This window comes from Pangasianodon hypophthalmus, chromosome 3, assembly GCF_027358585.1.
Source record: "Pangasianodon hypophthalmus isolate fPanHyp1 chromosome 3, fPanHyp1.pri, whole genome shotgun sequence".
Taxonomy (NCBI): domain Eukaryota; kingdom Metazoa; phylum Chordata; class Actinopteri; order Siluriformes; family Pangasiidae; genus Pangasianodon; species Pangasianodon hypophthalmus.
Window position 1 is genome coordinate 18,656,840 of NC_069712.1, and position 26,794 is coordinate 18,683,633.

The 26,794-nt window shown below is 39.2% G+C and overlaps 1 protein-coding gene across 19 annotated transcripts in view; it reads left to right on the top strand.

Annotated features, from left to right (window-relative positions):
* kcnma1a (potassium large conductance calcium-activated channel, subfamily M, alpha member 1a) overlaps positions 1-26,794 on the top strand; it is a 147,317-nt gene that overhangs the window by 72,722 nt on the left and 47,801 nt on the right. For all 19 annotated transcript variants that reach the window (XM_053232798.1, XM_053232808.1, XM_053232811.1 and 16 more), the window contains 7 exons: positions 1,152-1,213; positions 11,585-11,678; positions 11,812-11,923; positions 17,861-17,936; positions 19,023-19,098; positions 19,523-19,693; positions 21,912-22,003. In XM_053232798.1, the coding sequence (XP_053088773.1) occupies positions 1,152-1,213; positions 11,585-11,678; positions 11,812-11,923; positions 17,861-17,936; positions 19,023-19,098; positions 19,523-19,693; positions 21,912-22,003 (683 nt within the window). The remainder of the gene's footprint in view (positions 1-1,151; positions 1,214-11,584; positions 11,679-11,811; positions 11,924-17,860; positions 17,937-19,022; positions 19,099-19,522; positions 19,694-21,911; positions 22,004-26,794) is intronic.

A 26,794-nucleotide genomic window follows, 5' to 3' on the forward strand; every position in this document is an offset into this window, starting at 1 on the left:
CTACTGGAGATTCTCCAATTTCTCTGCCTGTAGCTTCAGTAAAAAAAAAAAAAAAGTCAGCAAATTCTTCCATCATATTGATGCAACACTGATATTGCTTAGCATATTAACAGCCTTCAGTGTAGGTGTCCAGCATTAGGTTACTGCGAGGTGCAGTAACAGATAAAACATTAGGCAAGCTGATAGCGAGGGTGTGTGTACGTGTGTGTTTGTGCGTGTTGGTGTGCTGTGCCCCATAGCATAGCAGCCATTTGATAGTAGTAGTTTCCATTTCATTTGATCAGTGGATGGTGCCCGTCTCACATTGAGCAGCTGAAACAAGATTAAATGATTTGACCCCTAAAACTCTGAGCTGCACCTTCTCCACCCGTGTGCTGGGCCACTTTCTCCAGCCAGCGGCCAGGCATATGATGGATGAAACCGCTGTGTATCAGAGCTGCTTAACTCCTGGAACCCTACTCTCATCATCACACACACACACACACACACACACACACATATATATATATGTGTGTATATACACACACAATTAAATATCATCCTGATGTGTTCCCAAGTGAGCATGCTGTGTGGAGATGTATGTGTGTGTGCCTGTCAATGTTTAGAGTTGAGTCAGTATTTAAAAACCCCTGAGGCAGAAGGAAACATGACCGAGCCCTAAGTCCACCTGGCCACTAGGAATTAAATGTAGCCAGCAAAAACTTTTGCTTGTTTTGTGCTTTCCTGATTCACGTTTTCTTGAAGACCTGATGGTTTCATATTTCTGTGATCCTAGTCAAACACCTTTCATTTCTTGTGCCTTAACAAACTATATTACTGTAAATAAATTAAATAGTACTAGTATAAGTTATATTATTACACATATAATATATGTCCATGTTTTTTTTTTTAATAAACTGTACATCCTAGTGAGCATTTTGCACTATTTGATGCTCACAGTATTTTATGCAGACAGATTAATTATGATACGTCAGCATCTCTCTTCATTGAACGTCGATGAGATGTGTTTATTGGTGAACATGTTCTGGATTTACCTGATATATTATCTCCACTAATGTAATATTATAAACTGTGTTATTAACTTCTTATGCAGGCTGATATGAAGTTCTTATTGGAACATATAATGATTTCTCTCACTTCTGTCTCTCCAGGTGGTGTTAGTCTTTGCTCTCAGTATCGGAGCCCTTGGAATATACTTCATAGACTCGTCTGAGTGAGTATTACACTTTTCTAGCTTCCTTGGCATCTCTTTGGGATTCCATTGTCTACAATTGCCAACATGTAATAAATTTTACACTGTACAACAGATGGGCATTAGTAATTAAATTCTTATTTGAAACCAAATTCTAGTTTAGTTTCCCTGAGGAGAAGGCCCATGTTCTTATACTTGTTTAGTAGCTAGCATGCAGATTTTCTTTGGTCAAACATTCAGGTACATTTTCTCTTTCCTGAAAAGGTCTTATGACTCATGAATGAATATTTCCCCATGTGCTTTAAGAGCTATGCTAATGGAGAATTCACTGGCTTATTGTGCCAGCACAGAGCACAGGTGGGCACATTCATCTGTACCAGGATACTATTTTCCCATGTAGGTAATGATACATTTTAATGATCTCTCAATTATCTGTTATGCAAAGAGTACCATTAAAGAATTCCTGATCTTTGTTCTGGTCCCATTGCAAAATAAATCCAGCCCCGGGTAGCGTGATTATTTTGTCAATGGAAGCCAAGTGAGTCAGTTTCCATGGTTACATCAGGCGGAAAATCCCTGGTGCCCTCTCCTCCCTTCCCCCATGATCCTTAGAGACAAGCACGCTCTTCCTTTGCCCAGCTGTTGCCCAGGCAACCAGGTAGCACTGTGTGCAAATGGAACTCATATTTCCTTATGTTCTGTGCTTGCTGTCATCCTGCCTTGGGGAAGCAATGACTCCGTCAGTTCAGGCTCAGTACCACAACCAGGAAGATCGAACACTTGCATAGGCTTCAGGGGATGCCAAGGAGCTGGAATGATAGTACTATCTTTCTGACTAGTGATATTGTGTCCATCCGCAAGGCAAATGGCTAATCTTGTCCAAGCTCTGTATATGCTGAAACTACCTTAACTAAACCAGGGGGTTCAAAACTGTCCTACAAATGAAAATTAAAATGGTACTTAAAGCTTTAAGCACTTGGTGTACTTTTTTGTCCTGTGTTTAAGAGATTTGCCAACATCTGTGGTTTAGCCATATATTTTTCACAGTTTTTGACCCCTTGCTGCAGCAAAACAGGAGGCACCTGTAAACTACATTTTCCTGATAAATCAACGGTCAGACTATATGAGAATAAAATTCACCCAGCAGAAAGGGCAATTCACTGAGATCTAAAGGAAGCTTATGGTAGTGATTATTTTCTCTTTGTGCCTACTTTATCTAGGTGAATTTTGAACTGTGAATTCACAAGGCTTGGTATTTTTTTGCTCTCTTTGATCATTAAAATAATGGCGGTACTGCTTATTATTAAATAGTGGTAACTTTGAATGTTCGCCTTGCTGTTTTCTTACTGGTGCTTGGCACACATTTAAAAAGATAAATAGCTGTCTTGTCCAACATTTTAGGGTTTTAGTGGTGAAATTCTGTTTTTCTGTTGCCAGCTAGGATTTTCTTTTTAGAAATACTGGCACCCCAGCTTTTATACAGTACAGCTTAAAAGATGAGTTTGGGGAAAAGTTATACCTATCTTTAATGTTCTTTATCAGACTTACCCAAAGTTTTCTTATTTAGTTTTGCGTTGATGTTTAATGACTGTCAGTTAGCATTGTGTAACTATAAAATGATAGACCCATTTGCTTTAGAACATGGCCAGTTGTTAAGTAATGATCGTGTCTATATGGATTGTGACACTGTTTGATGTATTCGAATTGAGATAATCATTAAAAACAAGAAAAGCACATTTACGTGGAATATGTATAATTTTGGAGTATTACCTAGCCATTTAATGTAGCATCAGCAGTGTTTGTGTGACTAATACAGCTGCTGTGTAATTACCGGTGTCCCCTCTGGGTTGTTTCCTCTGAAGGTAAATTACAATAGGGCAGCGCTATAAGCGCTACTCTGGATTTTCATCAGAATGGATTATATAAAATGTGATATAAAAGCCAACATGTAGTTTTCATCTAAGCAATGGGCGAGTGTTGAAATGATTCTCATTGTGTATAGAGCTTTGTGTTTAATGGGACAGACAAAGTGGGTGCCTCTGGGCCTGTTGCTGAGCAAACTTCCTCAGACAGCATACAGGAAGCCCTGGTGGATAATAATGCCAGGGTTAGGACACTGTCAACATCATCAACAAACTCAAGCTGACATATACATTCACTTTATTAGGAACACATATTAATACTGAGTATTCCTCCCTTTGCTCTCAGAACAGCCTCAGATCCTTGTGGCATGGAATCTACAAGATGTTGGACAACACTCCTTTGAGATTCTGGTCCATGTTGACATGATTGCATTACATAATTGCTGCAGATTTGTCAGGTGCACTTTCATTCTGTGAATCTCCCATTCTACCACATCCCAAAGGTGTTCTATTGGATTCAGATCTGGTGACTGGGAAAGCCACTGAAGAACACTGAACTCACTGTCATGTTCATAGAACCAGTTTCACACGATTTTGTGACATGGTGTGTTATCATGTTGGAAGTAGCCATTATAAGATTGTGGTCATAAAGGGAAACACATGTTTAGAAACAATACTCAGATAGGCTGTGGCATTCACTAATGATTGATTGGTATTAAGAGGCCCAATGTGTGCGAAGAAATCATTCCCCACACCGTTACAGCACCAGCCTGAACACAGCCTGAAGACATGATGGGTCCATGGATTCATGCTGTTTATACCACATTCTGACCCTATCTTCTGCATGTTTCAGCAGAAATCTGAATCAGACGAGGCTATGTTTTTCCGGTCTTCAGCTGTACAATTTGAATGCACCTGTGCCCACTGTAGCCTCAGAGTCCTGTTTTTGGCTTACCGGATTGAAACCTGATGTAGTCTTCTGATTTTGTACCCCATCTGCCTCACAGTTTGATGTGCAGTGCACTCTGAGATGTTTTTCTGCTCACTATGTTTTTAAATAGTGGTTATTTGAGTTACCATAGCTTTCCTGTCAGCTTGAATCAGTCATTCTCCTGTGGCCTCACTCATCAACAATGCATTTCCAACTGCAGAACTGCTGCTTACAGGATGGTTTTTGTTTTTCACACCATTTTGTGACAAAACAGAGACTGTTGTGTGTGAAAGTCCCAGGAGATCAGCAGTTTCTGAAATACTCAAACCAACCCGTCTGGCACCAACAGCAATGCCATAGTCAAAGTTCCTGAGAGCACATTTTTTCCTCATTCTGATGTTTGAGGTGAACATTATCTGAAACCCTTGACCTGAGTCTGTATGATTTTGCGCATTGTGCTGCTGTCACATGGTTGGCTATTTGGATAATTATATGATTGTGCAGGTTTACAGATGTTCCTAATAAAGTGGTGGGTGATTGTAATTTATGAGCACAGAGTCACTGGGGGATCTGGTCTATAGCATTAAATTGCTAGTTGTGAGAAGTCTCCTCCGAAAGGAATGCATTATAGAGGGGATTTGAGATACTTTTAAATACAGGCAAACATCAGATTACAAAAGCAGGTGATGAAATGACTGTGTAGTATTTTTAATGTTGGCTCCGGTGCTGATGGATTTAGTTTCCGCACAGATACTTGCTGATAAGTAGGATTATAGTGGAGCCTATCCTGAGAACTGTAATGTCATTTCTGGTCTTAGTCAATGATCTTGTCTGACATCTGACATACTGTGCTTTGCTAATTTAATGTCATTGGTGTGTGTTTAGCTTTGTGATTGAATTATATACTATTCTCTGGCCCAATTTCTTACAGTGGGGAGGCTAGAAAATAGAGAAAGAGCTGTTGGTGGTATGATCAACAGTCAGCCTTTTAATCAACGGCTGTGAGCTTGGGCTATGCTTTGATTGTTAAAGTTTAAGGGTGGGGAAAATGGATATAATTTAATAGTATCCTAAAATTTTGTGGGAACAGCAGCTTGTGTGTTATGTCCTGTCTGTGCTCTTATTTGTCTAAGGCTCAAGCTAGGACACTTCACATGATCCTTCTTAACCCTTCACCTGGTCAGCTCCAAATCAGGCAATGGCAGCAGTGGTGAATGCTGAGACCTGTTCTAATGATCAAAACAGACTGAAGCTCTAAAGTTCCTCATCAGAGTCCAGCACCATGGCAGCTAAACCCTCTTCCCCTACTGTTTTCACCACAGAGATGTGTGTAAACAACACACACCTTCTCGCTCTATGTGCCATCTGTGCTAGCACTCATTAACTGACCTCTGCTGCTGGCATGAGTTACACCCTGAGCTGATAACAGATCATCTTTTTCAAATCATCCTCTATGGCACTATCAAACAAACCACGTACTCTTCTTATTTCTGTTTATTTCTCTGTATGTACAGAATGTCCGGAATAAAAAAAAGAAACATGACATATGGCAAATTGCCATTGGTGTTCAAATACATAAAGTAATGGTCCATTAAAAAGGCCATCTGAAAACATGAGATGATATTTTGAGTGATTTTCACAAAATGCTCCCTAAGGTGACTCTGAATTTGATGTAGGATAAAATGCTGCATTGGCTGCAGTGAGGAGGGCAAAGATGAGTCTTTATTCCCGCTTCAGTGGCCATGCTGACCTCAAAGGGATGTTTACACAGCTTAGTGGATACACAGCCCTCTCTGGTGGCCAAACAGCATTCTTTCCAGATAAAACCATAAGCATGATCATGTTTGGATAACTCACAAGCATGCTGATCACCGGAAAAAGAGAAGATATGGCAGTGTGTTGATTATGGATCGTTTCTGATCATTGTTGGCATGGACGGTGAAGTGGCACAATGAAACTACTGCTACACAATTTCCTTCTTTTTTTTTTTAACTGAGCATGTTTAAGTGCGTAATGCTAGACATTCGTGATAACAGACACCTCAGAATATGAAATCATCTTCCTCATTTATCAGTGTTTTTGTAAAGTTGTGTGTAAAAGTTTTCATTCAAACCAAAGTAAAAGTTCCTGCCAGATAGAAGTTTGGTAATGCTGATTTTCTTCGTGCTCACTGATAAATGTCAATCACTCATAAATTACTAAATGCATTCATGATGATTTACATTTAGTGATGCCAACAAAAATCCATAAAAGGCAAAGCATACAGAGAACAGAAAAATTACAAAATGACTACTGAACGGTGAAAGACCTAATGGCAGAGGAATGCATTAAATCTTCCAGTACTGCAGCTCAGCCACTGCAGTGCGCATCAGCTACCACAGACACACTGTAACTCTTTCTAATTTTTATATGGAACCATTTCTTTAATGTTAATTGAATGGCTAGTCTTATTTGTATTCATTTATTGGTTTCTTTTGGATTGCTTTCTTTCAAGTCATTAATAAGTCACAAGATATTCATAAAATTAGCGTGTAATTAAAATAAATAAGCAATTTGAACTTGACCATGTAATGCGTATATAATATTGCAGTGACCCCTGCCAGTTATATGATCTGAAGCCTAATAATTGAGGTTCACATTAGTGAGTCTCCATATATGTAAATTTACACAAACTCGGGAGCTCTTGTAGGATACAAATGCTTTTCTGAAATAACAGCATTTTTATGAGTACCACATATTTTGTGTAAATGCTCCTGTGAGCAATTTACCTGTTCATATCCAGTTTGATATTTGAGGCTTAATCTCTAAATTAAATATAAATACACAAAACATGATTCACAACTATATTTCTTTTGTCGATTTGTGAAATTTGTTCACAGATATTTTTGATGCACGTATTTTAATTAAATGCCAAAAAGATCTGTAAGTAAGCCTGTCACTTCTGTATTCAATGCTGTGAATGAATATGAAGGTTATTACACAATACGATTCCTGCATAGCCTCACCCCAGACCAGCTTTTGAAAAGTCTCAGAGCATGTAGTCTAACAGTACATTTATTTTCTCACACGATGCTATTGCAGTCCTATAGATGCACTTCTTTTCTCACTGGTGTATACAGTATAGTACAGTTATAGTACAGTAGTGGATATAAATAGGATAAAGAGATTTAAAGATGTCTGATGTGGTGGATTTTGTTAGAAAATCGTTTGTCTTGTTTCAGTATTCATAATGGTACTTTCCCCCTTGGACACGTGTCTCTTTTAGCTCAGTCTGCACAATGAAGGAACATATACTGTATGTAGGCCAAAAGAAGCGAGGCTCTCCTTCAAGGAATGCCTTTATTTGTGTCCCACTTGTGCTGTATTTATAAATGTGAGCATGGCTGCTGTTTAAAAGACTCATGCTGCTGCAATGCAGGGATGAATAATACACATAGTTTAACTCCATTGGAGCATCCCTGTGCTTTTAGTTCTCCCACACACTTGCAGTATGATATTTAAGCTCAAACTCACTGGAGGGAGGAGAGTGAGAAAATGGTTAGACTGAAGGAATATAGATAGGTAGAGATGTTCTTCAAGCTTATGAAATATACACTGATTTTTACATGATCTTGTCTTTACATGATCATCTGCTATAGTGTGCCTCAGCTTTCAGTAGAGAGGTCTGGAAGTCATGTTCCTTAAGTTATTCACCAGAAAAATAAAACGCAGCAGTGCTGACTCAGAAAAACTCTCTGAAGCACCAGGCTCTTATCAGTGAAACAGAACTGTGGGACACAGCAACATGCAACCCTCAATCAATAAAAAGATAAGACATGGCATTTCATTTTACCCTGCTGTATAACTTCTGTAATCAATTTACATGAAAATAGAGATCTATACGTGATAGATTTGTGTGCGTGAGGAAGGAGCGTAACGCGATATTATCTGTACCTATATCTCTATTCAGATTTGAAGTGGCCAAAAACATTTTATTTTTATTAAATGTGAATCCTACCAATATTCTTTATGTCTCTCAAAAGAATGATGTCTTTGTCAAATCAGGAAACTGTTGTTTATAATTCACAGCAATAGCCACCTAATAATATTTGATCAGATTTACTTTAATTTTGGGTTTGTTACATTCTAGAAAGACCGGAAAAGTTTAATGGGCATGCTGTCAGAATGTACTATGAAGCTGGGACACAGTGCTGCTGCTAGTCAAACTGGGGTCCTAAAAGCAGCAGTTCCTTATAATGCCTGTCTGATTTTTCAAGGAAGATATGTATTTATTTAATAACAATAAATACTGAGCAGAGATAGAGCTGCGGGCTATATGGACCTATCTTTTGTGAATTTCGGGCCAGTGTGTATAGAAGTATGGTTTTATTTTGGAGCTCAGTCAGCCAGTGTTTAGGTTAGTCTACTGGAACAAAGCACTGAGGAGAGAGAAAACAAAACAACCAAAAAAAAAATAAATAAAACCCCAAAAAACAGTGTACCTCATATTTTATCTGTATGAGTTTAAAACACATTATCTTTTCATTCAGAGTAATGTATTTGAACTCTCTAATATTCTTGTGTGTGTGTGTTCTGTGAGGATAATTTGCATCTACACTGAAGAGCTAAAGGTTTAACATGACAGACATTGTGAGCACTGGGCTGTCATGTCGTATGGTACATTAGTACAATAAGCTTCTCTCCTTACTCTTTCATCCTCTACTCTCCTTGAGGAACAATGCTTTGTGTGTTTTCTCCTTTAAGTGAACCACATGCAGAGGGTGCTTCAGGGAGAATCAAAGCGCAGAGGCTATTTTTAGGGTCCCAACTGAGGTTGTATATGTCTGGTACCCTTGCAGGTGCTACATCATTCCTATTTTAAAAATGGTGCCTTGACCTAAATCAATCATGGCTGTATTAAGTTGGTCCTATTGCCTTCAGGATCAACTCTGTCTTTCTCTCTTGCACAAGGGCTTGCTCGGGCCTGGGGTCCCAGTGCCATTATCTATTTGTTTTAGCCTGCTGCCTTCTTTTAAATGGTTCAGACTTACAGTAAATATTGTGCACATTGTTAAATAGTTGGACACTGAGAATTTTTTTCGTTGATATTTAAAATGTTCTGTAGAGCTGAGAAAGGCATTTAAACAGGACACACGATTCCCTGGGTGTCAGCACCTCACACACAGTGTCACACTTTTGGCTGAAGCAATAGATGCCTGAGGCCACCTAGTGTAAGGTCGAGAATTACTGGAGCATCTGTTTCAGGGTTCAGCCCAGCCGCTGCGCTGTCCCCCAGCATTCTCCGCTTGACCTGAAATCAGCCGTGTTCTATATAAAGCCCGTGGAAGACAAACTGTCCAGGTTCTTGTGCTGGGACAGCATTGAAGGAGGTTGCTTACGTAAGCTGAGTTCCTGGTCTATTCTGCCTGGACACCATGTGACACTGTGTAGTGACAGTGCTTCTGTTGAAGAGGGTCTTTGTGTTTCCTAGTTTACACATACACAGAGATGTCTTTTGCGCTCACAGATCATTGTATTATCTCTGTCTCTATGACATATTTGCATAAACAGTTAGCAGAGTGCTCTCTTACTGTGACAGCTATAGAATCAGCTGTCTGGGAAGCACACTGTCTATACCATAGTGTTCGCCTTTCAGCTCGGAGCTTTTGTCTACAAGCATTCTTCCGATGACATTTATCCAGGCTGAAGGTCAGCAGGTCATGTTATTATGAAATGGGAGCAGAATTGTGCTATAAGGCATGTACAGCTAATACCAAATGGTTCACTGCCTGCAGGAAGCTACATGTACATATAAAAGCATCTGCCACTGTGTGCAAAAAATGGCAATTTGACATGTCTGAGGGTTACTTGGTGAATAATTACAAATGTTAAAGTTCTTGTTCCTCAGAAAGAGATTAGTAGGCTAAAGAATGACCTAAGGTTATTATATACACACTCTGAGCACTTTATTAGGAACACTATACTAATATTGGCCTCCATTTTAAAACAGCCTCAAGTCTTATTGGCATGAATTCCATAAGATGTTGGAAACATTCCTTTGAGATTCTGGTCCATGTTGGCATGATTGCATCACATAATTCCTGCAGATTTTTCAGGTGCACTTTCATACTGCGACTCTCGTTCTACCACATCCCAAAGGTGTTCTATTGGAAAGCTACTAAAGAACACTGATCTCATTGTCATGTTCATGAAACCAGTTTGAGATGACTTTTGATGACATGGTGCATTATCATGCTGGAAGTAGCCATTAAAAGATTGGTAAATTGTGGCCATGAAGGGATTCACATGGTCAGCATGTACAGGTGTTCCCGAATAAAGTGCTCAGTGAGTGTATGTCAGCCAGAAAGGACCTGCTAACCATGTCAAAACTAATTGCTAAACCAGAAAAGAAAAAAAAAACCATAAATAGCTTTGCTCATTTAACCATGTCATATGTGTCTTTGTTGTTTACATTTTAGCATTTTTTTATTAATTTCAAGGCTCAGTAGTTCATAAATAATAGAGTCTTGGTACGGGATCAATGTTAATGCCACTGAAAGGGCACCACAACATTAACCTCACCTCCAGAGCTAATGGTTGTTTATGAATCTGTGCCTTTTAACTTAATTGAATCAGTCAGCAGTTTTAACCCTTACACTTCAGTTGTAAATTGATTATCCTGATTGAGGTATTCTTGGGAATTTATACTTCTGGTAAAGGCTCACAGGCTAAGTGATGGTCTTTTACTATTTTAGGACATTTGGTGGACAAGAGAAGTCTGTTTTCACATTGCACCCCAAATTTGCATGTTAACCCCAAGTTAGTCTTCTATATCAGACTTACTACATGTACATATTTTATATATTTTATTTATTGTTAATTGTTCTTAGTATATTTATCATATACTTCGTCCTGTCCTTTTAAGTAAGCACCATATGTAACCAAGACAAATTCTTAATATGCAATGAGTTCGGAAAGTATTCTGTTTTTGCATATTTTACTGTGTTATAGGTTTAATTTAAAATCGATTACATTTACTTTTTTGCCATCCGTCTACACAAAATAACCCATAATGCGAATGCAAAAAGTTTTTTTTTTTTTTATCTTAGGCAGCAATTACAGCTTCACTTCTTCTTGTGTAAGTCTGTACAGCAACACCAGGATTTTGGTCATTTCTCCTATTCTTCCTGGCAGATCATCTCAAGCTCAATCAGATTCAGGTTTCTCCACAGATGTTCTATGGGGTCGAAGTCTGCTCTTTGGCTTTTGGGACTGTTGCCTTGGCTGTATGCTTTGGGTTGTCACGTGACAAGGCCAACCTTTGCCCTAGTATGATGATGTGTGCACACTGAAGCAAGTTTTCTTCAAAGACTTCAAGGAAATAGAGATATCAAGATGTTGCAGTTTTTTTTTTATTAAATTCGCAAAAAATTGTTTTCAATTTGTTATTATGGTTGTAGATTAATGGCAAAAAAGTACATTTAATGAATTTTATATTAAATTTATAACACAATGAAACATGTAAAAACTGAAGGGATCTGAATACTTTCTGAAGCCACTGTAAGTAAGTGAACTTAAAAAAATAAAGTCTTATTTTGTGTATTTGTTTTCTCTCCATAGCCCCATAGAATCCTGTCAGAATTTCTATAAAGACTTCACCTTACAGATCGACATGGCCTTCAATGTGTTCTTCTTACTCTACTTTGGCCTGCGTGTAAGTACTTCCTAGATGTCAAAATCATTTTATGGTCCATTTGGAATCCATTGATTGCTTTATTTTACACATTACATTCAAATTGTGTCTAATATTTGCGTTATTTCCCCTCTGTCTCACGTTTTGTCCACAGTTTATTGCAGCAAACGATAAGCTGTGGTTCTGGCTGGAGGTGAACTCTGTGGTGGATTTCTTTACTGTGCCACCGGTGTTTGTGTCTGTGTATCTTAACAGGAGCTGGCTGGGTAAGTCTCTACTCATACAACCTTTCCCTTCCTCTCCTTCCTGTTTCTTCTTTTCTCTCCCTCAGCATTAAAGGCAACATTCATCCAGAGTGACAGAGCCTCCACTGCTGCTGCAGAGACAGAAAGACCAGACTGGAAGAAGACAAGAAGGAGTGATGATGGTGATATGGTGATGAGGAGGCCAAAGCAAATGTTAGGGCAGCTTGTCTTATTAAAATGAAGCCTGGATACCTGGGTACCAGCGTTGTTGTCACATCATGTATCCTGAGTGGCTGAGAATAGCTCAGAAATGCCATCTAATGGACAGGCGAATGAGTCTAGCGATGATAGCACAAACACACAGGTTGTAGAGAGACACACAGAAAAGTGAAGGAGATGCTGGACTGGGTTTTAACTACAGTGGGTCAGCTCTGAAAATCACAGAGCTGCGGACATTAGCAGTGTCTATGAGAAGGGACGGTACTAAGATGCAGTCATCTGTTTGAATGTATCAGTCAGAATGGCTCCACGCTGATTTGCTTCCCTGATTGTAATGATTTTTTTGTATTCTGTTTAGAAGCCAAGAGTGACCTGTAGGTCAGGCAAAAGTGCAGTGTCACTAAACTGGAGGACATTCACTTGTGTGTGTGTGTGTGCAGCTGTGAATGAGTGCATGTGAGTAACTGTTTGTCTTGTGGCGGGGGAGGAAGAAGAGCACTAACTCTGTCACTCAAAAGCACTGCAGTGTACACAATAAATAAAAAAAAAGCAGCTCCACTCCTACACATGCAGACAACCACATTACATTCGTTCTAATCTCATCAGCTAGCTAGAGCAACACTACAAAAGTAACTATATAGTAACTAACTCTGCAGTAAATGTATAAACACTTGATCAAACGTGCTGTTTTATTCATATCGCCTTGCTAAGCCAAACGTACAAGCTTAAGGATGAGGCAATAATTTGTCAAGTTACTCTTCTCCCTAAAGACTGTGAAGGTCTAAAACTATCACACTAGATAAAGCCCTCTGACACCCAGCTGTGAGATCTGAGAATCAAAGGCTCAAAGATGATGAAATAAACTGAAATAGCCAACGCCGTGTACTCACATAACAAACCAAATTATAATCAGCATAGAAAGTATTCTCTTCTTAGGAGTAATTCAGCCTCCTTCTTCTGTAAACACACAGCAAGAAAGTCAAATCCTCTCTAGTCTACATGTTCTAATAAAGAGAAATACCAAACACTGAGTAAACCTATTAATCAAAAAGTGCTGAATGCAGACTTTTGAGAGAATTTTTCTAAACCATATGATGTACAAATCTCATTGAATCAGTCCTGACATATTAAGACAATAAAAAGACAAATAAAAAGCCAACATATGAAAAGAAGGAGAGAAGATAACAAAGATTTTAAAATAAGTGTCCAACTAAGTGACAAATTGTTCTCATCATTTGGTAGTGTAGGTAGAAGAATTCTTTTTATATATTTGTTTTTCAGTATTAAGTGGCGCTTGTACAACAGTTAGTTCCAGTTCACAAGTTTGATTGGACAAGCTGGATTCCAAGAATGCTGATATTTAGTATAACAGCACTTGTACATTTCAACGATTGGATCACTCTACTTATTTGTGTTCGCTACATACAGTTTCAGTTCTAGCAAAAGTTAGTTACACTGAAACCGTTGATGCACTTACTATGGGCTATCAGTCAGTCTCTGTGTTGCATGGCAACTCTCTGTCCCACCGTGGCTTCTCTGGGAACTATTCTCATTTGACGGCGCAAAAATAAAATATTTGGCCACATTTTTCTGAAATGTCAGTTACTATATTATTATTATTATTATTATTAATTTCTTGTTTATAGACCTGTTGTATAAGAGCAATATCACACTTGCAATAGTACAGTTGTACTGAATATCGGTACAAGTGTGATTACTTGTGGCCTCGTGTCTATGGCCAAAGCACAGCTAATTGCCCCAGTGTGTTAATGTGTGTTCATGGTCCCCTGGGATAGACTGTCAAGTGTGGTTTTTAAAGTGAAGTACATCACTTCCAGGAGAGTTGTAAAGTGAGCAGGAGGACTGTGTATCTATTAAATGGTGAAAACTATGGCTCTTGCTTTGTCCAGCTAATTATTTTCTAACCACTTAGAAGTGTTCTCCCAGTCTGGCTCCTTATGGGCCACACTTAACGGAGGACAGTTGCTCATTACACTTGCTCTCAGGTGGACATCTGGTCCATATAGATACCAGGCTGGAATACAGCCTCTTAAATGTACTCACAATGTGTAAAGCAAATTACTAAATGTAAATATTAGGTGTTTTATTTTAGCACTAAAACAGGTTTGAATGCATTTAGCGCATTTATGACTTTAATCAGCAGGTGTTTCCTCAGTTTCTTGTGTGCGTGAAGGTTACTTGCTATGCAACACTGCTACCTGGTGGTTAGATGCAGTGGTGTTACTCCACTCTGTTTTATAATCCTGCTGTCTCTCTCTGAAAAAAGCAGTTATGCTGTTGGTATAAATATTTCTCATCTTAGCCAGACAGGAAGCTCATCTGTCAAAATGACCAATAGAGCAGCAACCAATTCTGCTATAATCCCTTGGCAGCTGTAGACCCCTCATTTCACATGGCAGGCCCACTGGCAGGGTGTTATATGACTCATGCTCTGCTCCTGGTGCATTCTGGGAGCTGTTGGCCTGCTGGGAGTAATCCAGGTGGCACATGTGACATTATCAGCCCCTCTTTATGAATGCTCATCTCACTCTGATTGACAAATAGAAGCAGAGTCCTGTGGGGGTGGTGCATGTGACATGTTCTCAGTGTGTGAGCTTCCAGATGTGAATGAAACACACAGTGTGTGCCCAGATTCTCAGTCAATGTTATTTTTGCACATGTGTTTCCTAAGCTTGACCCAGCAGGCTGCATTGGCCTCATGTCCTTTACTCTGATCCTGTTCTCATAGTCTGCTGTCATAGGGGTCTGCCCTACCCGCGTAGGTCTGCAGCTGATGGTTATTTACTATTTTGTTTACTAAATAGATGTCTTTTTTCACTTTTAAGTTTAATTTTTCACTGTTTGTATAATTTGTATTCTGTGGTGATTGTTATTTGAATGTGTTTCATCCAAGCCTCGGTAACTCAAAAACAAGTAGGACAATAAATAATGTCAAATTCAATTTTATGATAGTTTTAATAAAAATCTGTTCTGTGAGTGGAAGGTTCAGCAATAAAAACGTTCTATGGTTCCAATAAATTATTGTACACATTTAAATAATTAATTGATCTTCTCATTCATCTTCAGTAACTGCTTTATTTTGTTGGATTGTGCTCTTAAATTTGTGCTTAGGGTCTGAGTCTGAGAAATTTATTTTACAGTTAGAGGGGTTCCTGGCTGCAAAACATTTGCAAACATCTGGATCTAGTTTTCTGCCAGCTGCATGTCAGTATCTCAGCTTAGAAGTACCTTGTAGGTAGACTGGATATTTGCCATTTTAAGAGGCAGAGCTTTTGTGGATGTGATGTGTTGGAGGAGTAGGATTAGGGGAGAAATCAGAATCAAGGTCTCCAGTAAAATTCTAGTATTCCTAATCCCATAAGCATGCCATAGAGCACCGTAGTCTGAAAAGTCATGCTGAGAATGACTACCGCATGAAGTCTCAGGATTTCCTCCTACAACTCTTACTGAAGTACCTGTCATTTCAGTGAAGCTCAAAAATTGTATGTAATGAGATATTTGTAGTGTCTGGTGTAAATCTTTCTAAGCTAAAATGTCTAGTGTGTATGATGCAGTGTGAGTGCTCTGAGGGGTGTATGTGTATGAGAGAGACTGAAAGAATGTGTCTGGGAAGGAAGATGTTATGTAAACAGCCTTGTAATGCAACTATTACATTGTTTCTTAATCGGCTCCCTGCTGTAGCACCTATCCCTCTCATGTTCGCCTTCACTGGATATAATGGAAAGTATGACCCCATCTCATCAGTGTGTGGCATTAATATTCAGGACATGTGCTTGCAGTGTGTTACAAATGGTGTACCAAACAGGGCATTTGTCTGTGTCACTTAAAAATGATATTTTACTATTTCTTTGATATCTAATCAGGAACACCCGTACACCAGTACATTCATGCAATTATCTAATCAGCCAATCATGTGGCAGCAGCGCAGTGCAAAAAATAATACAGATACAGGTCAAGAGCTTCAGTTAATGTTCACATCAAACATCAGAATGAAGAAAAGGTGTGATCTCTGTGACTTTGATCGTGGCATGCATGTTGGTACTGGTTTGAGTATTTCATAAACTGTTGATTACTTGGGAATTTTTCTTTTTTCTTTTTTCATTTTTCATTTTGCACTGCATACTGCCACATGATTGGCTGGTTAGCTAACTACATGAATGTGCAGTTGTACTGGTGTTCCTAATAAAGTGAATGGTGAGTGTAATAATTCTGCGCTGTGTTTTCTATGTTGAAAAAAAACATTCTATTTACTGTATGAGTGCAGCGTACAGTCCACTTCAGTGTTATGTACCCTTGGCTTTTCCCCTGCTAATAAAACAGTAAAATAACAAACTTGCCAGACTTGTAGTAGATACAGCCTGGAGTTACTGTTATTTATTCCTTTTATGAAACCCCACACACCATGATCTACCCTAAAATCTCAGGAGATAGTGACATATCTCCTACATTACATGAAAATCGCAGGTGGAGAAGTGTTAGAGACGCTAATGTCATGGGGTGTGAAATTAGTGCTTTGGCTAATTAAGCAGTCACATCAGGCAGCATACAAGTTCACTTCTCCCATGACTTCAAATGTGATATAATGTATTAAATAGTGTCCTCACTGGCTTCCTTTCTGTGTCCGGAGTTTAATCATTCTAGCTCGCCCAGAAATATAAATCTGGAAAGTAGGCCGAAGTAGGAGGCATCATGGCAGCACCTAGTGGCTTTTCAAGAAACTCTTTCACTGAACATTCTTATGTAAATGTAAGACTCTGCATATGCACAGTTTGCACATTTTTGCTGCTATTAGGGCTGTGCTAATAATCACACTCTGTGTTTTGATTCTCAGTCACCTCAAAATGATCTGAGCTGAAAATAGCATCTCATGAACTCCTGTGCTCTCATTAAAGTATGAAAAAATTATGTAATTTCTATACCTTTACAACTTGTTTGGATACGTATTTTGTACTTATGTGTGTGAAACACACACATCACCTACAAAATATAAACGGTTGTAACATAATCAGTCTAATATTCAGTATTGCTTTAAGTACTTCACCATACACTGCCTTGAGTTAACCAGTCCTTCTTCCCTTTTTCTTTTTTGTGCACCTGACTTACACAACATCTTGGCGCACTTGGATAAATGAAAGTAGCTAGAGACCCAGAGACCAGCCACAGACCCCCTACATATGAGAAAACGTAATTTGCCGCAAAAGGTTTCTGAGAGTTTGGAAGCACTTACTGCAAATCAAACCATTTTACAAAATTGGGGAAATATTAACTTATTGGACGAGTCATAAAAGTTACTGAAAAATGAGTGAGTGAGTGAATACTTTGCACATAATTTTGTTTGTTTTTGTGAAAATTTTAAAAAATTACAGCCAATATCCTGTTAAATGTACACACAGTTTGTTTTGAATACCCAGTTTGTTTTGAATACCCCTCCATTTTTACCCAGCATGTTTATTTCCCACTCAGTGTGTTTATGTATTGAATGCATGACATATACAAACCATATTTAATTAATATAAACCATAATTATTGCCTACTTGGTTTGGAGCTCATCACTGTGAGGGAGAGTGATGCAAACATGTTAATAACAAGTTAAGTCATTCTTAAACCCATGTGATGTGTATTGAAATCTGCATTAAAGTGAACAACTTTGAAAAAGATGTATGAAACCCTTATATTTCACTTTGCTTACATCTCAGTTTTATATGTTTTGTTTTCCAGGTCTGAGATTTCTAAGAGCCTTGAGACTGATACAGTTCTCAGAAATTTTACAGTTTTTGAATATCTTAAAAACAAGGTAAGGCCGACCACTTGCACATACACATCTGTCATTTTCCTTTGTTGCTAAGAAATGTGATGGTAAGACTTTAAAGGTACAATAAGTAGCAAGCTGTTTTTCTGCTTTGTTGCATATTACTTCCTACTCCTGACTCATTACATGTCTGGTCACAAAGCTTGGCAAAACATTCTGATCATGAATCATGATCATCACCCTGACCATTCTAAAAGTTTACCTCAATACTCCACAGAGAACTTTCACTTTTTACCACTGTATAGCTGCCTGTACCTACATCATTCAGTAGTTTGTTATTCTAACATTCACATCATCTTATTGTACCTTTAAACTATACTGAGCTCACTTTATTGATTTCCTGTGTTCATTCTCTCATGCTCAGGAGCTTGTTGCTCATCCAGCTACCTCTCAGAAAGCTCTTTATACTTACTACTTTATCCCAGAGGTCAGGTTTATAGCTCAGCAGAGCATGTTCTGTTTTAACTCCACACTGTATCTCCTCTTAGCATGCTGTAGGTAAGAGAGCAGGAAGAGTGGTGAGTGTGAACCCTGAAGCTGAGGCTCTTTAAAAACAGGCTCTTCATTGATTTCTTCCACAGAAGAGCAGGCATGAGAGATATGTTTACTTGGCTTATATGTTACAGGATAAAATAACCTGCACTCAGTTGTCAGAAGACTGGTAGAAGGTTATTTAAGTTGCCTAATCAAAAAAAAAACATTTTTTTTTTTTGTGAAGTCCACTGGGTACCTTTGGCAAAGCATATATCTGCCTGTATGTTACTGAAATATCTAAGACTGCTACTCTCCCAAAAGAGGCAAACAGCTAGGTGTTATTTTTGTTATCTGAGTGTACTAGCAGAAAAAAGCTTTAACAAAACTGGAGATTCGCTATAGACAGGGATCGCGTTATATAACTGAAATGTTCTTTTGTGATAACCTGTGTATTTACTCCCAGCAAGAGGTGACTTGGCAGCGTCCATGGCCAGCCTCACCATGTGTGTGTTGGGCTCAGTAGATGACTGACTTATCTGTACGCCAGTGCGATGTGTTTCACTTTGAGAGGTGTGACGTAACTCTCGTCTCTCACAGTAATTCCATCAAGCTGGTGAACCTGTGTTCCATCTTCATAAGCACATGGCTCACAGCTGCAGGATTCATTCATCTGGTGAGTGAGAAAACACACACAAAGTACCCCCCTCAGCCCTTTCAAAGGAGTAAGCGTACAGGTGTAGGTAAAAATAAATAGCCTATTAAAGAGGAACAAACATCCAATCCCATTATTCTGTATTTGTAGGGATTTTGTTTTCTAGCAGAGATACTAAAAATTCAGTTTTTCTTTTTATTCCCTTATCAGGATATGCCAGAGGACATCTGTGCCACTAGATGGCAGCAGAAACTCTGCTCTACAGTAAAGCCACCTGTTTGGTTCCTCTCTCAGTTGAAGCGCGTAAAACCCCTCTTGGGTGCCCCACATTCAGTGGTGGCTATAATCTGAGGAAACAGTAGATGGCTGTAAAGGATCAGGCTTGGAGCTGAACCCGAAGGCCTTGGTTTGTCTCAGTAACACTATTCATGCTTTCCTCCCACAGGTGGAAAACTCAGGGGATCCTTGGGAAAACTTCCAAAATTCTCAACCACTTTCATATTGGGAATGTGTGTACTTACTCATGGTCACTATGTCTACGGTGGGATACGGGGACGTCTGTGCGAAAACCACCCTTGGCCGACTTTTCATGGTCTTCTTCATTCTTGGCGGTTTGGTAAAATAACTTTCATCTGCACTTTGTCTGAGCCCCTTCATGCACCACATCATCTGCCACTTCATGTAGACAGAGACAAATGTTTTCAATTCAAAGCCCATAACTGTCACCAACCTACAGTCCTCATAAAACACACATCACATTGTATATTCCCAGTGTCTTTATAACACCGGTTCTCCACTGTTGAACTTCTCTCCTCCTGTTCTTCCACTGTAACACATGTAGAGATGACATGTACATGTATGCTAAAGTGTTTTCTGATAGTTCATTTTGAGATGCAGCTAGTGTCTGATTAAGGATATTATGTATTTTATTAATGTTTTGTAAAACATGTTAAGTATTCTTACAAAATCTGATGATGCTGTAGCTGTTTTCTTAAAGCAATTGCGGTTTCAGACCCCACCCTTCTGTGTCTTTCCCCAAATTCCAACAAACACAGTGGCAGCTAGATGGACAATAGTCCTATCTGAACCTTACCACAGCACCTGCAGCCCCCCATGCTACAGGCTATGCAATACACACCACATACTACAACCAGTCTATATATAAAGTTTACACAACACAGTACAAATACAGACTAGGCTAGATGTGTGTAGGACCCATGGGACCCAACAAGGAAGTCAAGGGCACAACAACACATTGTACATGATACAGCACAGTAAACAACAGAAAAATCTGTGTAACAGTGTGTGTGAAGTCAAGAGTTTATGAAGGAGTGGAATAATAAAAAAGAAATGAACTGAGCTACAGACTGAAAATTTATACTCAAACACTCATAGCATAACTAAACAGAAAGGGTTTTATATTTATTGAAGTTTTTAAAACTGTTTATTGAATTTCAGTCTAGTTGAATGTATTTTCTAAAAAAGATCATTTTAATGTAGTTTTTATTTTGTTTTAGTCTTTGAATGTTTTGCCATGATCACTGTACACTTTCGATCAGGTCATATTCAAGGTAAATCCAGGCATCTCTTGGATTTTGATGCTTCAGTGTAGAAGGATTTTTCTTTTATAAGATCATCCTGCAAGCATTGACAGACACGAAAACTAAAGGTGTATTCTCTGTAATCCTATTTTGTTTTCATTCTTGTTGTAGCAAACAGTGTAGTTTTTGTCATTTTACATTTATCTCAGTTCATTAGTTTTCATTAATCAGCTGTGTCGCAGTGAGACACATACAAGTTCCAGACTACAACACAAAATCAGTGCCGATAACTACAGAGTCAGAGAGCAGAAACAGATTAGCCATAGGACAGAGCAGATCACATACAGACTGCAATCAGACATAGAGCAGACCAGACAATCTCCATATCACACTGTAGATGAAGCTCCAGCTGTCATGGAGTCACCATAGTGATGTGTCCTTCCTTTGTTTTGAAGAGGCCTGGAAGTTATCATAGCCTTTTCCCTGCTTTCTGTCAGCAGCACGATTAATGACTTCAGTATGATGTGCTGTAAAGCATCAGCTCCTGACCCCGCAGATGTCATGATTCATTTGGACCCTGGAGAGAGCAGCAGTGCAGTGTGGAGTTTAGAGGAAGGCCTCAGACAGGAGAGAAATTTCCCCATTTAGGAGCAGATACAGAGCTTTCAACACAACAGGTGGCTGCAAACTATGCAAAATACATCCAGCTCATTTCCAGTCACGCTAATGAGTCTTAATGTATTTTGCAGCTGTGGGTGCTCAGCCTGGACTATTCAAATCAACCTGCCACATTCTCAGTGTTTGTTGGACAAAACATGGCACATAGGGTTTTTTGGTCTTCTTTTTCCTCCCCCAGTTTTGGTGCTGTCACAGTGATGGCTGTTCACATAAGCATTTGAAAAACTTTTTCAAACCAGTAGCTTTAATAAATTACACACTCTTCTTGAGAGATTTTTTCCCTGTTTAAATCTCTGCTGTTTAACACAGCACACTTTTTGGATCTCTGAGCACTTCCTTATGACCACTACAAAATTTTTCTGACTTTTCTGTATCCCTAGTATTAAACTCTTCAAAAATGTAATCAAATATTCCTAAATCTCTACAAAATTCTACCCACACACACACACACACACACACGCATATGCACACACACAATGTCTACATGAACATCCTTTGCTCTTGAGATGTCAGGGAGGTGTATGGAGAAATGTGCACCTCACGAACCAGTCTCTCCTACTTTTTTTTTTTTTTTTTTTTTTTAGTCTCTGCTTTTGTCTCCTATCTTCTCCTTAGGCCATGTTTGCCAGCTACGTCCCTGAAATCATAGAGTTAATAGGAAACCGCAAGAAATATGGTGGTTCCTATAGTGCGGTTAATGGCAGAAAGTAAGTATTCCAAGTGGCTCTGCTGCCTCGGCTGCAGTAGAACTCCTCTCTGCATGCCCTTTACTTTTTCTGTTCCATGCATGTAGGCCATGTTTGCTCGCTACGTGCCAGAAATTGCTGCTCTCATCCTTAATCGGAAGAAATACGGAGGGATTTATAACTCGACAAGAGGCAGAAAGTAAGTCCAAATCCAGAAGCAGGTGTGGTTGGGTGACATAAGCCCTCCAGATAGTGGAGGATTAATATTAGTACATAGGCTTTGTTCAGAAATATAGACTTGAAATGGAAATAAATGTCACACTGTGACTGGAGACCTTGGCCATGAAAGCCACATCCATTTTGTCTTTTTTTTTTTTTTTTTTTTAACACATCCTATCAGCTGCATTTTAATTTCATTTCTGTCTCTAGAGCTTTCATGACTCTTGTTTTTGTCATTGTTGTGTTTAATTATGAAAAGGGAATTGATATATTTCTTGCTTGTGTATATGTAATATGAGAGTCGTATAAATTTCTGAAAGATAGTCCTGAAAACTGCAGTACCGCTTATACAGGAGTAGACTGCAGCTTATATAGATACAAAAACAGCATGCACAACTACCTTAAATGCCTCTTTCGTCTTCTTGTAGAGACTCATTTTCATCCCATCTTTCTTTTTTTCTCTCATTTGTTTGGAGTTGACTGAGTTTTTGCATGCCGTCTGTGAATGGAGGATGCTTTTTTGGGTGGCTGTGCATGTTGCTTTGAGACAAGCCTGTGTGGCTGTGGTACTGCTAGCCCATCACTTCATCTGTGTCTGACATGACTCTGGCCCTGATCTTCAGTCACCCTGAATGCCTGGATGCCTCAGCTCTTGCACTGGAGCCTCTCAATTGCACTTGGCTTGCTTTTTGCCCCACTTGGTATTTTATGTCGTGTACAGTTGTTATTTATTTCCAGAGGTTGCCCCTGATTGTCAGTGTGGCTTTTTTGAACACCCACTCTGGCTCAAACACAGCCCTGTCATCAGCACGACAATTCTCCCCAAATTCCCATGCTTATGTCCTATACACTAAAGTCTCCCTTAATCAATCTCTCTCTCGCTCTCTTGCTCTCTCTCTTTCTCTCAAACTTAATGTGAAAAAAGCTTATGGCCATAACTAGCTTTCATCAGTTGTCTTTTAGAGCAAATACTAAGCGAAGAGAGACTAAAGCCATTAGAGGCCTTTTTGTTTGATGCTGTTTCCCTGTCAGTGAAACAAGATTGATGAAATGTTATGTTTGGCCTCAGCGCCATGGTTGGATTTGGAGCGTGGTGTTGAGAGAAGGCTTGTCAGAAGAGAGGTCTCTCTCTTTCCCTCTGTCTGTCTCTCTTTGTCCCTCTAACTCTCTCTCTCGCTGGTGATACGTTCATGTGGTTGCAATTAGAGGCGGCCCGGATCCAATTCTGTGGCCAGGCCGAAAGACAGGCACCAGGCTTTGTATTATTGCTTTAAATATTGATGTGAGTGTGTGTTTTCAATGGATGCTTCAGAACACATAAATAAATGTGTCAAGTTATTTATTTATTTCTTCTGTTGGCACATTTCAGTAGGCTCAGTGAAGGGGAGACAACCCCCTACCCCAAATTCTTCACAGCATAATACTGTATTAACATAAAATCAGTGGCTTATGTGAGTGGTTTTAAGATGTTTTTGAATGAGTCAACTGCTGCGATGGCAAAAATCCCTTCATTTTATAGTATTGTATAGAGTTAGTGCAGGGTTAACTTAACATCAGAATGTTGTAAATAATGTGATTTATGAATAGTTTTTAAATGAGTAGAGGATTTTCAGGACTTAAAAAAGGGCCTGTTTTTTATCATCAGTCTACATGTTCATGGCCAAAATGTAGTCATGTCAAAGGATTGTGGAAGGTTTTTTAAAATGTATTGTGAAATGCGATTACCGACTTTATGAAAGTTTCTATAATTATTTTGAAACTGGCATATCCACTTTTGCATTCGACTTGAAGGTCCCAATACTGAAGTCAGTCAGCTCCAGCTCCAGTGTTTATGACTGCTGGCTCAGTGAGTGGTTTTATGTATAATCTCATCGAGGGTCATGGCGGAGTGTTCAGTTGTCAGAGCAGTGACAGAACTGACGCTGGATGTGCAGTTGTAATAAAGAGCAGCTCTGCTGGCACAGGTCTGTCTCTCTGTGGTTTCCATTAAAGCAGTGCTGAACCAGGAGGACCAGGACAAGCGAGCCACATAAACCCTGCATGAACTCTGAGCTTATACACTTCCTCCAAGTGTGTGTGCTGACATTGAGAATATGGAGCCAGCTCTGCCCAGACCTGCAGGACAATGTACTTGTGTGTGAAAGTAGAAAGGCAAACAACATATGTTAACGCCATTACTGACATGGCTCTCATAGGAAATGAAATATAGTGCCATCAGTGGAACATTAGTCATTAGGTTCCCTTTGCTCTGTTGGGGTTTATATGGAAAATAGGCTCAGTACACTACGCCTTATGATGTTAAGTCACAGCACCTGCAGTTCTGTCACTGACAAAATGATACTTTAAATACACTAAGCATGCCTGCAGATGGAGAAAGCACAGTGGAAATGGACAAAATCAAATCCAAAATGGAGCAAATATGTAAGATAAAATAATTTTAAGAGGGAAAAGAATTTCATGCATTAACTTAACACTGATAATCAGTAAGGGTCACATTAATTGTAGTTCTAATGAGGACAGGAACAAAACCTATCTCTCTTTTGTTTTAGGATAGGGAATGAATCAGAACAGACATCCATTTGCTACACTTTTCTGGCACCTAACACCCTCCGTGTTCCTGATATGACACAGCTCTTCTGTTGCTGTCAGAGGACAATCACATCCATGCAGTAGCCATGTCTTACCCGCGAATTCTGTTCAATTTAAGGATTAGAGCAGTATTGATGGTGTCGCTGCTGATGCTGATGTTCGAGCTTTCGTTTTTTTCTCTCTCTTTCCTTCTTTCCTTCTTTCTTCAGTGTTTCTTTTAATTTCCATGTTTTTGCATGCTTCTCCCTGCATGCCAGATGAGTGCTCTTGTGCATTTGCTTGCTCAGTCTGTGCTCTTTTGCATTTGTTTTCATCTTATCATGTATAATATTTTGTTGTAAGTCCAAGTGTTCTCTCCACTGTGTGTTGTTTTCTGTGTAGTGTTTTTACTATTCGTATTTTAATTATATTTAGTGTTTATATTTTGCCTTCAGTTACATTACTACATGTTACGATATTTGTGAAAGTTTGATATTAGATACTAGTTAGTTACTTTTAGACACTTCTATATAAAGTAAAAACATTCACTGGACCATTAATTGTAGAACACCTGCTTTGGGAATCAACTCCACCCTCTTGATGGTTCTCTAGGTCTAACACAGAAAAAGTGAAGCAGCTTCAGTAATTATGAAATGACATCAGGCTTAAAACTAATCCTCTCCTTCTTGCGTTTGTATTGCTTTCATTGGCTATATGCTGAAATTATGTTGATGGAGGTGCAATACAATCAGTAGCACAGTCACACACCACTGATAAGTCATTCAAACATGGAGACAAGATGTCTGACGTGTGTGTTTATATGTAGGCCAGAGCCTCTTTAGTGCCGTTATATAATTTAAAAAAGTGAGGGGCCTGTCACACAAAAAGTTGAACCTCTAAAGAGGGTGCTTGAAATGGGAAAGCATGAATAATGTAGGCTTCATCAAACCAGTGCTGTACCAGATGCTGCTGGCTCCTCATAATACCAGTGACCCAGCAGAGTCCTCTCATGTGAGGACAGGCAAGCAGGCAATTACCACTGCTCATTAAAATACTTAGAGGAATGAAGGCAAGATCTGTGAAGATCATTATGTTCAATAGCATCCAGACCCTGCTGCATTTGTCGGTTCCCCCTCCAGCCAGATTCGTCTGCAGTTTGGCACAGCTTAACTCTATGAGCACAAACAGCTGCTTATAAATGAAAACACAAACACATACCCTCACACTTGAGAGTGAAAACATGCAGCTATGGTTAAGACAGAAAATATGTACTCTTGGTTCAAATATCAGGAGGGGCAAGCAAAGTGACAGGTTTAGATTGATGACAGAGTATGCTTGTAGCTCCTCAGACCTTGACCACAGTAGCACTGAAAAGATCCAGTATGTGATTTGAGCTGGCCTGCAGTCCTTATGCACGGAAATTTGGTTAACAAATAAAGAGCTGTTATTAGAATGTGATTTTCCTAAAGTTTTTGATGAGCCAAAAGTGTGCTCCCTTGATTTTTGAGTGTTGGTTTGCTACTGATGTGTGTAATTTTTTTTGACGCTAACCTTGATCATTGTTGGCATGTAATCCAGTGTAAACGTTGGATTTTACACTCTAACTACATGAAAAAGTAACAGTTGTGACCAGTCAGAGATGCCTATCATGTTGTGCCACTTATAATAGAGAATACAATAAAAGGAATTGTTAGGCATGAGTTACATTTTGGCACTGAAATGTTCCTGCTTTAAGTCCAGTGTAGCAGGGTCTCTGGTCATTTATATCCCTGAGGCTCTCAGCAAGTGAAACTAGAGCTGATTACGGAAGCAGTCGCCAAACATACACCACAATGCCAGGACCTTAGTTCCAATGTAGTTTAACACTAAAATCAAGTTTTTGTTACAGCTGAAACATGCCAGCATTTAAATGCAGCATGTGTCCAAGGAGATGCCAGATAGCCTGAAGTCAAGGTTAGAAGTCTCAGCAGCCAGAGACCAGAAAGCACTTTAGAGGCTTTTTAGCAAGTCAGTTTGCATTGAAGG